The following is a 21,215-nucleotide window of genomic DNA, read 5'->3' as shown; positions in this document are numbered from 1 at the left end:
TTAAAGAGATCCCATTGAACAGTTTCCTGTCCATTGTCACCTTTCTCCTGCCATTCACAGATTCTCACAGTAAGTAATAAAGCACCCCCACAACATACAGCACAGACACTGTCAGCAAGCCTACTTTTACACACAATTCTGAGAGATGGGCATGAATAGATTTAGAGTGCAAACAAGCACTTTCTCCTACATTGCAATAGCTAGTTTTGCGAGAATGAAGTTAACCACCCTAATATATTGATATTGTAATGTGAGCATATTCAATGTTAAAATTAACTGGTTGTGATTTATTTGTTTATTTTTAACATTTTTCTTAAATTTTAAGGGTAGTGTACAACAACAGATGTACCATCATATATATATAAAGTTACATTATGAGTGTGACCTAGTATAAATTATTGTAAATATATTTGTTGCTGTACTACAGGTACATTATGTGGTAGTAACCAGCTTTTCAACCAGATCACATAGGTAGTGGGTATTTAAGGGGGGTACAGAGGTGGTCAAGGGGTTCCTGGGGTTGGTGGGGGAGTATGCACCCAGTCCTATTGTGTTGCAAATGATTATGACAGGGGAAAGTGGAGCCATCAGGGTTCTAACAACAGGCATTTAAAGCCTTGTAGTAGATTGTTTTTTAAAGTAATTACTACTTAATATTTACAGTCATAATAACCACATGTAATCATTTAGTGTAAATACATTCCATGTATTCATAAAAAAAAAAAAAAGTTATGTAATATATCCTTACGCTCTTATATTTATCAGTTTTTAAACAAAATACATAACCTATACAAGATTACACACAACAAATTTATCAAAATGTATTTTTTTGCTAAATCTATCAATACCCATACCAACATTATAGTAGAATGGCACACTGTACTGAATTATTGAACCGTATGCAGTATCCAGGCACATAAATGTGTTCACGGGTTTGTCTTTATGCAGCTGCTAAAATATCAAATTTACTAAGCACCATAATATTTGAATCTACATCACATGGAAAATTTAAGTAAATCTAGCAATTGCTCGGAATGTTGCATAAGATATTAAAGATTCACTTTAAATTTAAATTCTGTACATAGTTTGGTTAAAATCCCTCACTCTCAGGAAAAAGGATTTCAAATTAAAATGTGACCAGGTGTCATCTCTGCCTAATTGAAGACAGGTTATTTGGCCTGACACACCATTTCCTCACTGCACCAGAGCTCTTTGATAAAGGTGCAAACATTTGGAGATTTGCATAAAGTTCCTCTGACTTGCAATTAACTTCAGAAGATTATCACAGTGTGCAGGGCAGACCAATCAAAAGGCTTATTGACAAACATCAAAGGGTACCTTAGCAAATCAGAAAACTCCTGACCCTGCTAGTGATGTCATCAAACTAAAGCCCTGCCTATTTAATGGAAAGTCAAGTAATAAAATCCTGTTTAGTTAAACCTCAAGCTGACACAAGTCATTATCTCTGGATTTACTATTGCCAAAGACATTAACTACTGATCACACATATTTGACAGAATCCTGATAACACTTCTATATCTCCATTGGATCTGCTGAAGTTATTTTATTTGTGTTGAAGGAGCACGACCGGAGGGATGAGCTTAAGTGCAACAGATAGCTGTGGAAAGAACTTGCAGTACCGAGTAGATCATCTTCTCAGTGCGGTGGAAAATGAACTTCAAGCTGGCAGTGAGAAGGGGGATCCCACAGAAAGAGATCTTAAAGTTTCTCTGGAGGAACAGGAACTGTGGCAGAGATTCAAGGAGCTCACCAATGAGATGATTGTCACTAAAAATGGAAGGTAGGAGTAAGACTATATAGTAAGAAGTTCTTTCTTGACTCTGGAAGTTCTTCCAATTTTCTTTTACATGGAATAAGCTATACATTTTTGGAAGCTTCCTATTTGCGAAAGTAACATTTATTACAATTACTGATGTTAAGATAATTTATGTAAAAATATAATTTTTTACCTTCCAAAGACTACCTTTTGGAAAATAACGTACATAGACAGACATTCCATGAAATGCTTTGTTTAATGCTTAATGTCAAAATGATCTGATAATATTAATAGCCGTTTCTTGTTATTATAAACTCTGTGCAGCAATTATACAATAAAGAGGCATAAACTGCTGATCCCAAGGTAATTGCTGCATTGAAGCTGGTTTACTAAAGGAGCTAAGAATTTTCACTCATTAATTGTAGCTGTGTTTGCTTTAAATACCCAATCATGTGCCAATAAAGTATACATGAATTTTGCTTTTTCACACGATTAGATAAATAAAGTTACCGGTAATCTTCACTCAAGTAATTGAATGAACATTCCCCAATTACTTTAGTAAATCAGCTTCATTGTGCCAGTCTTATCTACAACATAACCAGCTGTAGACATGAAAGATTCACCTAGATAAACTTTTCTGATAGTCATTTAGGGGTTTAGACAATGAACCCCATGGATACACAAAACATATATATATAAATATATATATATATATATATATATATATATATATATATATTTGTGTGTCTGTATATATTTACGATACACACACTATGTCTTTCTAGAATACCTGTAAACATGCATTTTATCAATACTTAGTGCTTATTTAGGCTCCATGCACACCGGGCTTAAAAAACTCCCCTTGGCAGAATATTTTTTTATATAGAGCATGTTGCGTACAAAGTTTAGACGAGTTTAGGAGAGTTTTGCGTTTTTTCTGCCAGAAAGCTCCAATCAGAAAGGCAAACCAGAAGGGTTTTCTTTCCTGCCTATAAAATGTTGAGCTCAAAAATATGCCTGTAATCGTCCTAATGTGCATGGACTCAAAGGATAACACTGAGTTGCTTATACAGGCAGAACACAAAACTCCTGTAGAAGCAACGTTTTTTAAGCCAGTGTGCATGGAGTCTCACATTAGGCATACCGGGACTGCATTGGGCACTGGTATACTGGTGTTAAATTAATAATAAATTAAAGAATTTTCAATTAGCTTAATGAATAAAGTGAAGCTCTGGTAACTTCATTTATCAAGTCATGTGCAATACAACATCCGTTAAGATCAATCACACTGCAGGGGAAATGTTTAATTTAAATTTTCCCTTCATGTGACTGGATAATCAAAGTTAACACTGCTTAGCTAAATTCACCAAAATTTTTGATATATAAACATTCTGGGGCAGATTCACAAAGCGAGTACGCCGGCGTATCAGTAGATACGCCGGCGTACTTTCAAATTACCCGCTTTGTATCTTTGTTTTCCTCAAAACAAAATACGACGGCATCTGGGTTAGATCCGACAGGCGTACGTCCTCGTACGCCTTTTGATCTAAGATGCAATTCTTCAGCGTCCGCTGGGTGGCGTTCACGTCGTTTTCCGCGTTGAGTATGCAAATTAGCTATTTCCGACGATCCACGAACGTACGAGCGGCCGTCGCATTTTTTTACGGCGTCTCTAGTCGGCTTTTTTTGGCGTATAGTTAAAGCTGGTATTTCGTCGCGTATAGTTAAACCTGCTATGGTAAGTATGGCCGTCGTTCCCGCGTTTAATTTGAATTTTTTTTACATTTGCGTAAGTCGTCCGTGAATCGGGATGGACGTAATTTACGTCCACGTCAAAACAATGACATCCTTGCGACGTAATTTAGCGCAATGCACAACGGGAAATTTAGGAACGGAGAATGCGCAGTTCGTTCGGCGTGGGGACGCGCTTCATTTAAATGAAACACGCCCCCTACTCGCCGCATTTGAATTCCGCGCCGTTACGCCGCTTGAGATACACTATGCCGCCGTAACTTACGGCGCAAATTCTTTATGGATTCGATTTAAAGCCAGGTAAGGTACGGCGGCGTAGCGTATCTCAGATACGATGCGCCGGGGCAGATCTTTGTGGATCTGCCCCTCTCTACCTATGTAGTATGTATATCAAGTTCATTGACTGCAAAGAAAGTTCAAAGACAAGAGCACAAATATGCACAGCACTACAGTGCACACAGGATAGATTTTCTGTACACAAAAGGACTTTGTAGACTGAGATAACATGCATGTACTGTATATAACTGGAAACTCTATAAATGTATTATAGTACAGATGTAAGAGGTCATTGCATGGATGAATCGTGTGGCTCCAGTAGCAAAGTAATTAAAGCTGCTTCTTCTCAGCAGATGAGCTCTTTGACCTTAAATTAAAGACAAAAGAAGGCACTGAGTTGAAAGGTAATAAACAAGGAGTATAGTTCATTTCCTTTCTAACACCTCCTTTTGAATCACTTTATTTGTCTTTTGATAAAAAGACACAAGGCCTAATTTACTAAAGTCTAGCTCACACACTGCCCATTAGGTTGAGCAGTGATTGGCCTCCTTTACTGGGTACATGATTCTTATTCATATATACCTGTATTATTGGGTACTCATGGGTAATAAATGCTGTGTTCAGCTGTCTGTCTCTGGGATACAACCTACTATAGCTGATCAATTACCAAAACACAGATTAAGAATTTTTAATTTTAAGCAATTTCCAGCACACATTATCTTAACTCTACAGACAAGAATACATTGAAAGCCGCTGTAAAATTTCAGATACAATTTGTAAAAAACATTAATTGTAATAATAATTAACATTATTGTTACATAATTGTAAATGAATCCAAAATTAGCATGTAAGTTCTCATATTTAATAATAAAGATATCAGTTACATGACTGGAATTATTATTAGTAGAAAGTGTCTCACTTACAAAAAAAAATCACACTTTTAAATATACGTATTTAAGTTATTTATTAAACAATGTGTTTTGGTAATATTTTAGTAACTCATTATAATTATTCATTTCGAAGACAAAAAAATGCTAGGAAGTAAATTACCAAATATTAAGATTAAACAGAAGCATTCAAAACAAAACTGGATTCAGGTCTAAAAATCCATTATTCCTTGTAAGGTAAGGACACATTATATACCCTCTCTGTGATCTGCTGAGTACTGAGGCCTCGTACACACGACAAAAACCAGTCAAAACACATCGTTTTGCTCTTCGAGTTCCTTGTTAGGCTGTCGAGGAACTTGTCGAGCCAAAAAGAGAGCATGTTCTCTTTTTCCTCGACGGGAATGGAGAAAATTGGCTCGCCGAGTTCCTCGACAGCCTAACAAGGAATTCGACGAGCAAAACGATGTGTTTCGCCCGTCGAGTTCCTCGGCCGTGTGTACGAGGCTTGAGATAGATGCTTGATGTAAATGATTTTAGGTCTATATAATAGGTTATAGCGCACTTTTGCTATACATCATTGCATGATCTTTCTTTGTACTTTGACAATATATAAAGCTTTGTTATTGACTTATGGATCTTCTTTTTTTTTTTCACATTGTGTCGTTAACATAGCAAATATTTTCCTTTTATTTTTTTCAGACGAATGTTTCCTGTGTTGAAAGTGAATGTTTCAGGCTTGGACCCAAATGCTATGTATACTCTCCTGCTTGATTTTGTAGCGGCAGACAACCATCGATGGAAGTATGTAAATGGCGAATGGGTGCCAGGAGGAAAACCAGAGCCTCAGGCTCCCAGCTGTGTTTATATTCACCCTGACTCTCCCAACTTTGGAGCTCACTGGATGAAAGACTCTGTCTCTTTCAGCAAAGTCAAACTCACCAATAAAATGAACAGTGGAGGCCAGGTAATAAAACACACTTAATAAGGTGTTTGCAGGAGGGGAGAAAGGTGGATGGGACTGTAAAAGTTGTGTGGGAAAAAAATGTGTGCAAATTCTGCCCAATATTAAAATATGCAACTAATTAAAAACTGTAAAAATGTGTTGCCTACATTATGTTTATTTTAGGAAAGCGGATTAATTTATTTTTTTAGCAATCAATACTTATGTTGCCCAAGCAAAGCAATACATTTGGAAATTTTTTACCACAGGAGTGAAGAGGTATACTTAGATTTCTGAATAAATATTTCCAGTTAAAATTACCAATCATATGCAGTGGCATAAAAAAAAACACAAACAAATTTAATTTGACCATAATTGGATTTTGTGCTCCGTAAATAAATTAGCCCCTCAAGCCTCGTACACACGACCGAGGAACTCAACGGCGAAACACATAGTTTTCCTCGTCGAGTTCCTTGTGAGGCCCCGTACACACGACCAGTTTCCTCGGCAGAATTCAGCTTCCGACCGAGTTTCTGTCTGAATTCTGCCGAGGAAACTGGTCGTGTGTACACTTTCGGCCGAGGAAGCCGACGAGGAGCTCGACGAGGAAATAGAGAACATGTTCTCTATTTCCTCGTTGTTCTATGGGAGCTCTCGTCCCGCCGAGCTCCTCGGCGGCTTCAGGGCTGAACTGGCCGAGGAACTCGATGTGTTTGGCACGTCGAGTTCCTCGGCCGTGTGTACGAGGCCTTAGGCTGTCGAGGAACTCGACAAGGCAAGTTTCTCCATTCCCATCAAGGAAAAAGAAGACATGCTCTCTTTTTGGCTCGACGGGATCCTCGACAGTTTCTTTGTCGAAAAATGTACACACGACCGGTTTCCTCGGCAAAAAAAAAAATCCCAGCAAGTTTCTTGCTGGTTTTTGTCGAGAAACTCGGTCGTGTGTACGAGGCCTAAGAGTGTTCAATCCCTTTGTTATTTAATACATAAATGTATTTTTACATAGTAAATTAAAATGTAAAATGTCTCAATCCTTTCAGATAATGTTGAACTCTTTACACAAGTATGAGCCCAGGATTCATATAGTGAGGGTTGGAGGACCCCAACGGATGATTACCAGCCATTCCTTTCCCGAAACTCAGTTCATAGCTGTCACAGCTTATCAGAATGAAGAGGTAAGTGGAGTTCACGTAGTTCTGCAATCTTACACTATCTGATCCACTTTTGGCAATAGGGTTATCAAAGTGATAATATTTTCTGCAATCTTAGTTCTGCTTCAAGCATCCAAGTTCAGCTAAAGTTCTCAAATACTTTTCAGCTTCCATGTACATGGTGAGGTGTTTAAAATGATCACAGGTTTTCAGGTTTCTAGCATACATACAGAGCCCATTCACACTGGGAGAGTTTGCACTGGGCAGCTTTTTCCAGCATTGTCCCAATGCAAGGGCATGCTTTCGGCGCTGCAGCTGGTGTGAATGAGCCCTTAAGAATAAGTGCATTTTTTTTAAACAAGCTCTCCTTATGCCCTTACACACACCCAGGCTATGTAACAACAAACAGAATATAACGTTATCTTATACAGTAGCTTTACATTAAAGAGCACTTTTCATTGTACACACTGCACAGGGCCTGAGAAGCAATTACAACATTGATACAAAAATTGTGCACATTTAAGCCAGCATATGGGGATAACAAATAATGTTAATCTCCAAACTTACTTTGGCACAAACCCCAAAGATGATGTGTACAAAAAATTGCTGAGATGTAGTATAGGCTGTACTGACCTTGGATATACCTGCACTGAAAAGCTGCACATTTCTTAACTTATGTGGTTTTATTATGCCTATCGTTATGGAGGGTTGGGGATGGTGGTATTTTACAATGCATGCACCAATGCTTTAATTTGTACAAAAAATGGTATTTAGATGTGACATATCCGTGAGCTATATTTTTCCTTTTCTTTTCTAGATTACGGCTCTTAAAATTAAGCACAACCCATTTGCAAAGGCATTTCTTGATGCTAAAGAAAGGTAACAATGATTGCACCTACATTTTAATTTTGCTGATTGAGCTAAAGTATGGGCACTAAAAAAAATATTTAGCTCAAACTATCTTTTTAAGTTTGCCTGGGAGGGAGGTAATAAAGGCTACATGTAGAAGTGAATGTATACTGGCTTTTATCTAATGATAAGATGTGGTCTTTCTGTTTGGCGATAAAATACAAATAGTAAAATACATTTGTTTCCTGTGGAAACTAGCTAATCTCATTTGCCAGGTTACAGTCTCCAAAGTCTAATAAAGACCCACAACGAAATGAAATAAAATATGGTATTTTTACTTTTTTTAATGACTGTTGACACCAGGTATAACATGCACATATCTGTAGCAGCCTGCAGTCCTTGCAGGTATTCCCGAATACCGGGTCTATCTTTTTGACCTTCACTGCGAAAAGCTGTCCTACTGGCCAATTACTGGCCCCACGCTGTGGGGTCTTAGAGGCTGGTGCAAGCAAGTGCAGGTACCTAGGCAAATGCACTTTACACTTTTTTTAAAAGAACAAAGTCACTTTAATTTACAGATTTTCCAAACAGACCATTAAACCTATGCTATTATGCAAAATGTAATTATACAATTTTTATAAAACATTCATATGTATACATGTGTATTATGTAACAAAAGCACAATGTTAGTATTAGGCCTCGTACACACGGCCGAGGAACTCGACGTGCCAAACACATCGAGTTCCTCGGCCAGTTCAGCCCTGAAGCCGCCAAGGAGCTCGGCGGGACGAGAGCTCCCATAGAACAACGAGGAAATCGAGAACATGTTCTCTATTTCCTCGCCGAGCTCCTCGTCGGCTTCCTCGGCCGAAAGTGTACACACGACCAGTTTCCTCGGCAGAATTCAGCCAGAAACTCGGTCGGAAGCTGAATTCTGCCGAGGAAACTGGTCGTGTGTACGGGGCCTTACTGTTCATCAGGTTTCAGTCTTTCAAGGCACATTTTATCAGCAAAGACATCTGACTTGGTTATCCTTTTTATGACTCCCATCCCACCACCCTTCAAACATCCTTTATTGTTCATCTTAATGGCAATGCTTAGATTATGTGTGCAAAGTTCCAAGAATTTTACTGCACATTTACTCTATTTGATTTATGTGATTAGTCGTCAAGAAGCAATTCTAGGCGACTCTATAGATGACTCCTGACTCGCAAACACAACACTTTGGAATGTGTCATGGGAAGCAGATGCTGTGCATAATGTGGAGACTAGAGAGGCTTGTTTGGAAAGGCACATACAGGCATACCCCAATTTTAAGTACACAATGGGGTTCAGGCTCACTTCTGCATAAAAACCAATGAGCATCCAGGCATTATTACCAAAGCTTAATTAAACAAGTTGGGGTTAGAAGCTTATTGGTTTCTATGCAGAAGTGAGCCTGATTTTGCGCTTTCCATCTTTAGTAAATAAACCCCATTGTGTACTTAAAAGTGGGGTACGCCTGTATATTGAAAAGCTTAAGATCACGTTTGCCTAAAATAATTTTATATATTGAAATGTGGGAGACGCCCTTGTTGCTTTGGTATGAAGGGGAAAGATTCCAAGGCTGTTGTCCTGATCCTAGCTTCAATGTTTGGAAAGTCACAGACATAAAACACCAAGTTATTTCTGAAATGTCAACTTCTACCAAACATGCATGTAAAAGGTGAGGGACTCACTAGCTAAGACGGTCCTGTTTCCCCACACAGGGATGCACAGGTGTTGTGTGCACCCTTGTGCAGGGAGTCCCATGTCAATTGGGATGCAGAGGCTAAACACAGCCACAGTTGTTGCTCCCAATTTGGCATCTGTGCAGGTGCATAGCCCCGATGTGCCCTGACTGCATTTGGGGCTGTGTACGTGCACATATGTCAAATTGGAGCAGTGGCTCTGTCTGTGCAGCCTCTGCATCCCAACTAACATGAAAAGGGATTGCCTGCACAGAGATGCATGGAACACCTGTGCATCCCTATGCAGGTAAACATGACCCTTGCGCAGGTATATGCAGTACTATGTCCATGTGAACAAGGTCTAAGAACGATCAGGATGACAACCTTGAAGCCTGCAACATTAAAGTGATTGTGAAGTCTAGTTTTTTTTCTAATAAAATAACAAACATGTTATACTTGTGGTTTTGCACAGAGCAGCCCATATCCTTCTCTTCTCAGGTCCCTGGCCCCTTCCTCCTGTCAAGTGCCCCTACAGTAAGCAGCTTGCTATGGGGGCACCCCAGCCGAGCTGCAGCTCTGTGTATCCATTCAGACACAGTGCTGCCATTTGGCCCTGCCCCCCCCCCTCTCCTGGTTGGCTAAGTTCAATTGGCAGCAGCGGGAGCCAATGGTGCCACTGCTGTGTCTCAGCCAATCAGGAGAGATAGTCCCGAACGGCTGAAGCACTCGTGGACATTGCTGGATAGGGGGCTCAGGTAAGTATTAGGGGGGCTGAGGGAAGCCGCTGCGCACAGAAGGCTTTTTATCTTAATGAATAGAATGCATTAAGATAAAAAACCTTCAGACTTTACAACCACTTTAAAACAGTCAATGATCCTCCACTGGTGTATTGTTTAAACAAAAATATATAATTGCAAATTTTCTCCTACAACGTGAATCAATGAAGTGAACAGAATCATTGACTGTATAAAGAATATAAAGAAATTAAATTATCATTTGGTGCATAAATACATAAATATTAATCATGAATAATCCTTTAAAGTGCTTAACCACTTCAGCCCCGGAAGGATTTGCCCCCTTCATGACCAGGCCATTTTTTGCAATACGGTGCTGTCGCTTTAACTGACAATTGCGCAGTCGTGCAACGCAGTACCCAAACAAAATTTACATCCTTTTTTTTACCACAAATAGAGCTTTCTTTTAGTGGTATTTCACCTCTGTGGTTTTTATTTTTTGCGCTATATACAAAAAAAGAGCGATAAAATTGAAAATGGAAATAGAAAAAAAAAAACATTTTGTTTTACTTTTTGCTATAATACATATTCAAATTTTCATCAGTTTAGGCCATATATATTCTTCTACATATTTTTGGTAAAAAAAACGCAATAGGCGTATATTGATTGGTTTGTGAAAAAGTTGTTGCGTCTTCAAACTATGAGATAGATTTGGGGACTTTTTTTTATTGTTTTTACTAGTAATGGCGGCGATCTGCGATATTTAGTGGGACTGTCACATTGCTGGAGACAAATCTGACCCCCCTTTTTGGGGACCAGTGACATTATTACATTGATCAGTGCTAAAAAATGCACTGATCGATATATACATGACACTGGCAGAGAAGGGGTTAACACTAGGTGGTGCTCAAGGGCTTAAGTGTGTTCCCTCAGCATGTTCTAACTGTAGGGGGGATGGGCTCACTAGGACATGACAGATATCACTGTTCCTGATCACTGGGAAAAATAGATCTCTAACATGTCCCCTGTCAGAACAGGGATCCGCCTTGTTTACACTGGTAGATCCCTGTTCTGCCTCTCTACTAGGCAATCATGGGTCGCTGGTGGACATCGAGTCTGCCCGACCCACAGGCACACTCCTGCAGCGTGCATCGGGAACGTGAGTGCGCCGCCGGTAACTGCTCCTGCAGGAGCCGCCATACCTGTACGGTTATTCGCGCAGTAGAGCCGGCCTGCCGCAGTATATCTGTGTGAGCTGGTCGGCTAGTGGTTAATGTGCTTCAGTGACAAGTGCTGTCAGATAAAGTGCTGTTTTGTGGCTCTCCTCCTGATGTGCCCGCACTCACCGACTTGAAGTATATATTGTGCCTGTATTGATATTGGGGTCTTTTATCCTCCAGTGAATGGCTGTGAAAGTGTTTTTGTGAAAGAGTATCAAGGAGCACTATGTAATCTATACTCATTCATGTGGGGAGAGGGGTGAGCTGCATAACTGGGGGACCACTTTTCTCAGAAGGGCTTTCAGAGTTTTACAAGTTTTCCCCCACACCCCTTTTGGAGGACGGGATGTGGAAATGAGGCCTTTCTCCCATTCAATGGGGACAAAGTGCCTTGCAATGGTGGGGAGAATTAGTCACTCCCCAATGCAAGGTACACTCCCAATGTTGAGGGCATATTGCCTGGTTGGTTCAGTGAAGGAGATACATGTTTACTGCCCTTCTCTTCTGGCCAGCCAAGCTGCATACCTATTAAAGAGAATTCATTTTTAGGGAGATGCCACGTTTACTTTTTACTTTTTAGTTTGTCTAAATACAAAGCTCATCCATACTTAGTGGTATCTTGCAATATTATTGGGTGTTAATGTAATCAAAAAACTATGTTACAGTATGTACACTGTGTTTTTTTTTTAAATTAAATGCACACCCTCCGACATTCTAAGATACCACTAAAAAGGTGTTGTTTTCATATACGTTTTGCATTATTATTATATTATTATATTTCTATCCTCACAGGTTCCCTTTATTATGCCAGGAACACCTGAATATTGTTAGTGGATAGATGTATTTACACCCTATTCCCTCCTTTCCCCTACAATTTTTTTTCAGAACCAAAAGTATATCTATAACCAAAACTGTTTGCTTTTCTCTACTTCAGATAGGTGAGGGTTAAAACCTCTATCAGATTTTTTTAGCCATTTTGCACTTCATTGGCTAATTTTTTCCTCCACTTCCTTTCCTGCGGACACAACAGGAAATACGATATCTCTTCAATTAATGGAAATCAATGGTTAGCCAATTATCACTGAAACAGTTGTCTGGACTAGAATATTTCCCCTCTATTGTTGTTGTTCTGGTGACAGCTAAACTTTTTTTTATCAGTGGTCATCAGTATACAAAGAGAGTGAATCGTGAATCCTTTAAAGGACAAAGACAACATTAAAAAAGAATGTATATACAGTGGAACCTCGAATTACGAGCATAATCCGTTCCAGGAGAATGCTCGTAATCCAAAGTATTCGCATATCAAAGCGAGTTTTCCCCATTGAAGTCAATGGAAACAAAAATAATTTGTTCCGCTTTGACTTCAATGGCATGCAATACTGCATGTGGCCAGAGGCGGGGGCACCGGAAAGCCTCGCAAACAGCCGGAAAGGCCAGAGGACTTCTCGACTGATTTTGAAAAACCCCTGAAAGGCTCGGGAACGGAGAATTTCTGGATCTTTCCGAGCATTTCCAAACGGCCTTGCTCAGCTCCAGCGCCCCCCCCACCTCAGGCCAAACGCGGTACTGCACACCTCTTTGGTCTGAATCCTGCTCGTTTTGTCAGACAACACTCGCAAACCGAGTTAGGATTTTTCAAAATGCAGTGCTCGTATTGCGAAATGCTCATTAACCGCGTTACTCGCAATCCGAAGTTCCACTGTATATATATCTATATTTATAGATATATATATAGATATATCTATATATAGATATATAGATATATCTATATATATTCCCACCTAATATATTATCTGTACACCTCTTTACATTTGGTACCCCCCATTCTGCATATACAATTTTGAGGTACACTGTTACAGAACACATGGGCTCTCACAAACTCAGTGAAATTATCAATTTTCCATTAACATCAGGTTACTGAATTTTAATTAAGCGTGGACAGGAACTTCTATTACACAACTGATATAAATATAGACTGATAAATAATGCATTCTGACTGAGAAAATGTTCTTTGTTTTTGACAGGCATGATAGCAAAGATATTTTGGAAGACGGATTTGATAATCAGCAAGCTTTTTCTCAATGTAGGTTTGTAAGTTTTATTTTTCTCTCTCTCTTTTGTGATAATAGGAGACAACTTAAGAGATGCTTGTAACAGAATATGAAAGTTTGGTTGAAAATATACATATTTATTGCGTGATTATTAGCAATAGTAGTAGCATTATTATTAGTAATATATATATATATATATATATATATATATATATATATACACTGAGCAAAATTATTAACGCAGCCCTTTTGTGTTTGACCCTATTGATCATGGGCTGAGCTTAAAGATCTATGGCTTTTTCTATGTGCACAAAAGGCCTATTTCTCTCAAATATTCTCCTTTGTCGATATAATCCATCCACCTCACAGGTATGGCATATCAAGATGCTGATTAGACAGCATGATTATTGCACAGGTGTGCCTTAGGCTGGCTGAGAAAAGTTGCTGGATATTGGCAGGAACTGGAACACGCAGTCGTATACGTCGATCCAGAGCATCCCAAACATGCTCAATGGGTGACATGTCCGGTAAGTATTTTGGCCATGCAAGAACTGGGATGTTTTCAGCTTCCGGGAATTGTGTACAGATCCTTGCAACATTATCATGCTGCAACATTAGGTGATGGTCGTGGATGAATGGCACAACAATGGGTCTCAGGATCTCGTCATCTGTACATTAAAAATGCCATCAATAAAATGCACCTGTGTTTGTTGTCCATAGCATACGCCTGCCCATACCATAACCCAACCGCCACTAACGGCCACTACGTTGACATCAGCAAACCTATTCACCCACACAACGCCATACACGCTGTCTGCCCTGTACAGTTTAAACTGGGATTAATCCGTGAAGAGAACACCTCTCCAATCGCGGCAAAATCCCGGCCACAAAAGTGTGGTAAAATTGTACGACTTTGAAGTCGCAGTAGTGTGAAAGAGGCCTTAGACAGATTTGTGAACAATATTTGAGAGAAATAGGCCTTTTGTGTACTTAGAAAAAGTCGTAGCTCTTTAAGTTCAGCTCATGATAAATAGTGGCAAACACAAAAGTGTTGTGTTTATAATTTTGCTCAGTGTATATATTGGAGGAAATTTATTAAAGTATTTACTTGCATTAGTTTAATGTTAGGTGTGATTTTTAGAGATAGATCTGTTTTAAAGAAGCTGCTGATATTTTAAGTTGTACTGTGTATTCCAATTCTATTTGAATGTAATACAACTGACTTCTGTTTTCTTACTTCAGTTGGCAGTTGGCTGATTCCTGGCACTGGACCACTCTGCACACCATCTAATCCTCACTCCCAGTTTGTAGCCCCACTACCTATTTCTTCTTCCCATGGCTGTGATAGATATTCTTCTTTGCGAAATCATCGGGCAACTCCATACCCAAGCCCATATTCTCACAGAAACAATTCTCCAAGTAAGTATCAACACTAAGAATGTGAATTATATCAAGTCTATAGGCTTAAAATAATTTTGTATCAAGTATATGGGCAGAGGCGTAAATGATTAGAAATACCAGTCAGGTTGCACTTTATTGCATAAATTAATAATATGCAGACATCCTATTCTTGAACTGCAAAACAACCTCCTCTATAATTGCCTAGGCGATCCAGACAGAAGTGGGAGTGGGTAGCTTTCAAAACCAGGTACCTGCTCCCCCCAAAAAAGTGTCCAAAAGTTGAAGAGGAGTAGAGGAGGAGGAAAAAAGTGGAGTTCCACTTTAATACATTCAAAAATGAGAAAGGGAAGGGACATTGCTCCCAAAGCACATACCCAGGCTTTTACCAAGTAACCTGGGTCTCCTTTGCAGTCGTTTTGCTATCATTTATAGTTTAATGTAAAATAATGAATTAAAATTTGCATAACATAATAATGGATTCGGTAATAATTACCTATATTTTTATAAAAACTGAAAAATGCAGTAAAAACGATTTATTTTGTTATGTTGGGGAAAAAAATGTAATTGACATACAAAACATGCCCAGTATTTATTTAAAGTGTCTGAAGCAGAATGGATTGTAACACTGATGTAGTAGAGTTCTGAAAAAAAGAAACCTGTGATTAAAGGAATGAGCGTGTTGCAATTGCTGTTCTCTTCTTCAAAAATGTTGTTTGCCTGGGAGAGAAACTGATACAATGGCTTCCGTACTTTCTCAACCACTGACCCATTGCTCTGACTTCAAGTGTAAGTCAGTGCAAAAAAAATTCCAAGCAGTGTTGTGAATTTTGTATCAAGTATATGGGCAGAGGCACAAATGAATAATAAATGCCAGGTTGCACTTTATTGCATAAATAATTAATATGCAGACATCCATTTCTTGGACTGTAAAACAACTTCCTCTCTGATTGCCTAGGCGATCCGGGCAAGAGTGGGACTGGGTACCTTTCGAAAACCATTAGGGGAGGAGGCAAAAAAGTGGAGTCCCGCTTTAATACATTCAAAAATTAGTGGAGGGACATTGCTCCCAAAGCACATGCCTAGTCTTTTGCCAATTAACCTGGGTCTCCTTTCCAGTCGTTTTGTCATCATTTAAAGTATTACAAACATATTTAAATATTTCATTAAGGTTGGGTCTAAGTTTTTTTATATTGTGTACATTTATTCTCAGACTTGATAAAAACTCCTCCTTTCACAATTTTTAAAAATAATGTTAGGCATTATAATTTGCTGAATCTAAAACTTAGGCCCCATACACACGGGAGTATTTATCCGCGGATACGGTCCAGCGGACCGTTTCCGCGGATAAATCCTCTCGAGGATTTCAGCAGATTTTAATGCGATGGAGTGTACTCACCATCGCATTGAAATCCGCGCCGAAATCCTCTGGCGATGACGTGTCGCGCCGTCGCCGCGATTATGACGCGGCGACGTGCGCGACGCTGTCATATAAGGAATTCCACGCATGCGTTGAATCATTGCGACGCATGCGGGGGATCCCTTCGGACGGATGGATTCGGTGAGTCTGTACAGACCAGCGGATCCATCCGTTGGGATGGATTCCAGCAGATGGATTTGTTCTGCATGTCAGCGAATATCCGATCTGCTGGAATCCATCCCAGGGGAGAAATATCCGCGGATAAAGATCCGCTGGCGTGTACACACCATAGGATCTATCCGCTGAAACCCATTTGCTGGGATTTATCTGCGGATGGATTCTATGGTGTGTATGGGGCCTAAGGCTCATGTTCGAATTTCGCAAGAATTTTCTTTTAAAAATCTGAAAGTTTGTGCGTTTTGTGATCCGATGGTGCCACCATTGATTTCGAAATCTGACCAATCAAGCCTTTAATTTCACCTCCTGTTGCTAAAGAAAATAATTTTTGTGGTTGGGAATCTTCTTTTCTTTCCGGGAATTTTCTTTTCTTGCACATGCACATTTCTTTTTTGATTACATTTCTCGCACAATTCTCCCATCATTGATTAAAAAATTTATTATTTTTTTTAAAACATACCCGATTACTCAAATTTGATGGCCACATGAAAATTGGCTGTTGCTGCAGCCCACTAATTGTGTGAAATTAGAACGAAAATTCTTAGATAGGGTTTTCGAAAAAGAAAATTCTTTAAAAATTCGACCCATGTATGGCCTGCCTAAGACATTTTTTAAATAATATAACTTTTTTATATGTACATGTACTAGTGGAGTGTAGCAGGATAAGGGAATAGAGACAAGAGATAAAGAGAAATAAACAGAGAAGTGACAACAAAGGGGACAAGAAACATGTTATGACACAAACAGCATATTTCAATCTAGCTTCCCTGAGTCTTTTAGGCTTCCTGCAACTCCCATTAGAAAAGGCTGTCAAGCAAGCCATATCAACAATTATTGCAATAATAATTCAGAATATGGGCTAACTGAAAGTGCACTATAGGTCCACTGATCTTCATTACCTTTTACCAGAGTAAAATTAGAAATATATAACTATAACTTTTTTTTCTATTTCTGTAGCAAACATAGCAGATAATTCAAACACTTGCCTGTCTATGCTCCAGTCACATGACAACTGGTCTAGTCTCCAGATGTCAGCCCATACAGGAATGCTACCAATGACTCACAACAGTGGATCGTCAAGCAACTCCAGGTAAGTGATGTTTCTTTTTCTGTCTGAAGCTCATGAGAGATGGCTTTGCACTGCACCGCTGCTTTTGACTTGCACCAAAACCATAGGGCATAATAGAAAGTCTATGTGAAAGCGCAGCTAACCCACACAAAAATTTGTGTGGGTGGATCAGTGGATCAGTGGATCAGTGTGAAGCTGCTCTTACTTGGGGAGTTGACATTTTTTACTGAAAACATTTTTGCGAATATATTCACTTTAATTGTCCAATCATGTGATAAGCATCTGTATATGACTGGGTATAAAAAGTGTCCAGAAATTTGCTTTTCACATAATTAGATAAGCAAAGTGAATGTTCACACATTTCTTTCAGTGAAATTAGTAAATCAGCCTCTTAGTGTTTGTCTGGCTAACTATCCTTTTATTTATCCAATCAGATCTACTGTATATATTTCTAAAAACGATTCTGTAGCTAACACTGGTACCCCATTTACAGATAATAACCATCATCATTATTTACTAAATAGACACAGTCAAAAAATACAAACAAGACATATTATATAAACTAGGCGATTATGAGATAGATTATGAGATAGATAGATCGATAGATAGATAGATAGATAGATAGATAGATAGATAGATAGATAGATAGATAGATAGATACAGTACAGGCGGTCCCCGGGTTACAAACAAGATAGGGACTGTAGGCTTGTTCTTCTTGTTCTTTTACCTGCTTAGCGGTATCCCCGAGCGTGACTCAGGGTGGTTTTTCCATGCTACTATCGGTATCCCCGAATCACGCTCGGGGTAGATGTGCAGAGGCGCGGCTTACCTTTTCACAGCATCCACAGACAAAGTTACTTAACTTGTCCCTGGATCCTGCGATGTCTCCCCGCTGTGTGAGCGAGCGGGACCTCGCTCGATTCACAGTGTCCCTGTGTGCCGTCGATCTCAGTTCCCTGCAACGTTACGACGCATGGGGGCGGAGAATGGCGCCAAATTCAAAAAAGTAAACAAACACATTACATACAGTATACTGTAATCTTATAGATTACAGTACTGTATGTAAAGAATACACACCCCCTTGTCCCTAGTGGTCTGCCCAGTGCCCTACATGTTCTTTTATATAATAAAAACTGTTCTTTCTGACTGCAAACTGTAGATTGTCCATAGCAACCAAAAGTGTCCCTTTATGTCAAAAATGGTTTTTAGAGCAGCTAGAAAACAGCGATAATAAATTATAATCACTTGCAGAATTGTGTGATAGCAATTTGTGGGGAAATTCGTCATAAAAAAATAAAAGTAATGACAGCGACAATTCTGTAACTGCGCAAATTTCATTGATTTTGAGTTGATTACATTATTGAATAATTTTTATTATAATTATATTATTATTTGTTATAATTATTTATAATAATTTATTATATTATAATTTATAATTTTGTTTTTAAAAAAAATTCATACCCGGGATGCCTACTAGACTCTTGTTTGGTCAGATTTAAATTAGTTATTCCTAAGAATTACAGGCCTACAGTATAAAACGCCAAATTTCCTTGCAAAATAATTGTACCGCTTTTGGTAAGTAATTCCAAACAGAATCATACCGCCAGGGAGGTTAAGTAGAGACTGTTTGTAATTTGGAACAGGTACATTTTTTAAGTGTAGCTCCAGCCACAAAATCTATTTTTAAGCTTTTTGGATAGCATAGGGAAGAGTTATCGCCCCTGTAACATTTGTTTTGCTGTCTGTGCCCATGTCCAGAAGATTTCACCTCACTTTCTGTCCCAATGACAATCGGATTTAGAACATTTTGGGTTATTAGGGAAACAAGGATTGGTGATAAAACACCTTTTTCCCATATTAACACTTAAAGGAGAGAATTTCCCTTCCTAGGGGTAGATTTCCTCTCACTTTCTGTTGTCTCCCTCCGTTTGTAAGTAGGAGTTGTTTGTAAGTCGAATGTTTTTAAGTAGGGGACCGTCTGAATATATTATATATATCTATATATTAGCTATATATTAAAACACATCTGCATACCCATATACTTACTCATAATATACTTACTCATGCTTTATATTTTGTTTTACAGTCAGTATCCTAATTTGTGGTCAGTGAGCAACAGCACCATTACACCAGCGTCTCAGTCTGGAGGAATTTCTAATGGCTTAGGATCTCAGTACTTGAGGGCTTCTCCAGCACACTACCCATCTTTTTCACATGGAGTACCTTCACCATCCTCAGGATCTCCCTTATATGATCATGGAGCAACTACAGAAATCACGGACAACCAATATGAAGTCACAAATCATTCTAGGTTATCCTCCCCATGGACAGCAGTTACACCCAATTCAATGTAGGCTAAAGGCTTGTATGAAACTTTCAAACAAACTAAATACTGCGGCATGGACCCAAATGAATGAAGAATTGAGGAATCCTGGTGCAGATGCTTGTTACATAACAGTTTTGTGAGAATGCTGACAAAAAGCATAGACCTGAACAAAAGTATTGTCACTTGACATTTTAAATGGCAATAAGGACGAAGTGTCTAACCATGGACCTGTATGCTTACTGTACATATACTGTAAATGTAAAACAATGATACTGACAATCATAAGTCCATATTAGCAGGATTAATTAAAATTTACATAACATAATATTGAATTCAGTAATAATTACTTATATTTTTATAAAAACAGAAAAATGCAACAAATTGCAGTAAAAACTATTTATTTTGTTATGTTGGAAAACAACACTTAAATTGACATACAAAACATGCCCAATATTTATTTAAAGTGTCAAAGCAGAATGGAATGTAACCCTGATGTACTGTAGTAGAGTTCTGAAAAAGAAACCTGTGATTAAAGGAACGGGCGAGTTGCAATTGCTGTTCTCTTCTTCCAAAAAGGCTGTTTGCCTGAGAGATATACTGATACAATGGCTTTAGTACTTTCTTAACCACTGACCCATATCTATGACTTCAAGTTTATGTCTGGGCAAAAAAATTCCAAGCAGTGTTGTCAGCCCTGCTAAATTCTCCTCCGTACTCCCTTGCTAGATTGCAGAAACCTCTTCTCATCTCCATAAAATACAGTGAAGGTGTTCTGTAGTTTAACTGGTGAAGAACCAGACATGCACTTTTAGTCAGACTTTACTTTCTGCATACTTTGTTCGGTCAGTGACTCAGAAAGTATTAAAACTAGAGATTTTAAGACTTTTTAAAAAGGAATCGGTGCATGAAACCCACATATTTTTTCTTAGTACAAATTTCCTTCAATGCTGGCATAATAAATGCATTGCATTTTTTATTTTATGTCTTTTATATTTCTAATTTCTTTCCATGTTATTTAGTTATTTTGATACTTACATGGCACTAAGAATGAGTTCAAAGTTTGTCAATTTGTCAACTAACTCAAATTAAATCTCTGTGGGGTTTACCTATGGGGGTTGTAAAGGTTTGTTTTTTATTTTCTAAATAGGTTCCTTTAAACTAGTGCATTGTTGGTTCACTTACCTTTTCCTTCAATTTCCCTTCTAAATGTTTTTCTTCTTTGTCTGAATTTCTCACTTCCTGTTCCTCCTCAGTAAACTGTTTTGGCTGACTAACCCCCAGCCAGAACGGCTTAGGTGATGGGGGGAAGCTTACTGAGGAGGAACAGGAAGTGAGAAATTCAGACAAAGAAAATAAAATTTAGAAGGGAAATCGAAGGAAGAGGTAAGTGAACCAACAATGCACTAGCTTAAAGGAACCTATTTAGAAAATAAAAAACAAACCTTTACAACCCCTTTAAGTGAAGCAAACCAGCGT

The 21,215-nt window shown here is 38.7% G+C and overlaps 1 protein-coding gene across 1 annotated transcript; it reads left to right on the top strand.

Moving 5' to 3' along the window:
- Positions 1 to 1,446: 1,446 nt before the first annotated feature.
- Positions 1,447 to 20,826, top strand: LOC120937420 (T-box transcription factor T-like). The gene is made up of 8 exons (XM_040350639.1): positions 1,447 to 1,801; positions 5,395 to 5,659; positions 6,676 to 6,810; positions 7,604 to 7,665; positions 13,323 to 13,381; positions 14,592 to 14,768; positions 17,302 to 17,434; positions 19,500 to 20,826. Exons 1-8 carry the CDS (start codon positions 1,596 to 1,598, stop codon positions 19,765 to 19,767), a joined length of 1,305 nt encoding a protein of 434 aa, XP_040206573.1. The 5' UTR covers positions 1,447 to 1,595; the 3' UTR covers positions 19,768 to 20,826.
- Positions 20,827 to 21,215: the final 389 nt, after the last annotated feature.

Source organism: Rana temporaria, chromosome 4 (genome assembly GCF_905171775.1).
Source record: "Rana temporaria chromosome 4, aRanTem1.1, whole genome shotgun sequence".
In the NCBI taxonomy this organism is placed as follows: Eukaryota; Metazoa; Chordata; class Amphibia; order Anura; family Ranidae; genus Rana; species Rana temporaria.
The sequence above is the reverse complement of the archived record's forward strand: the minus strand, read 5'-3'. Positions and strand labels throughout refer to the sequence as shown.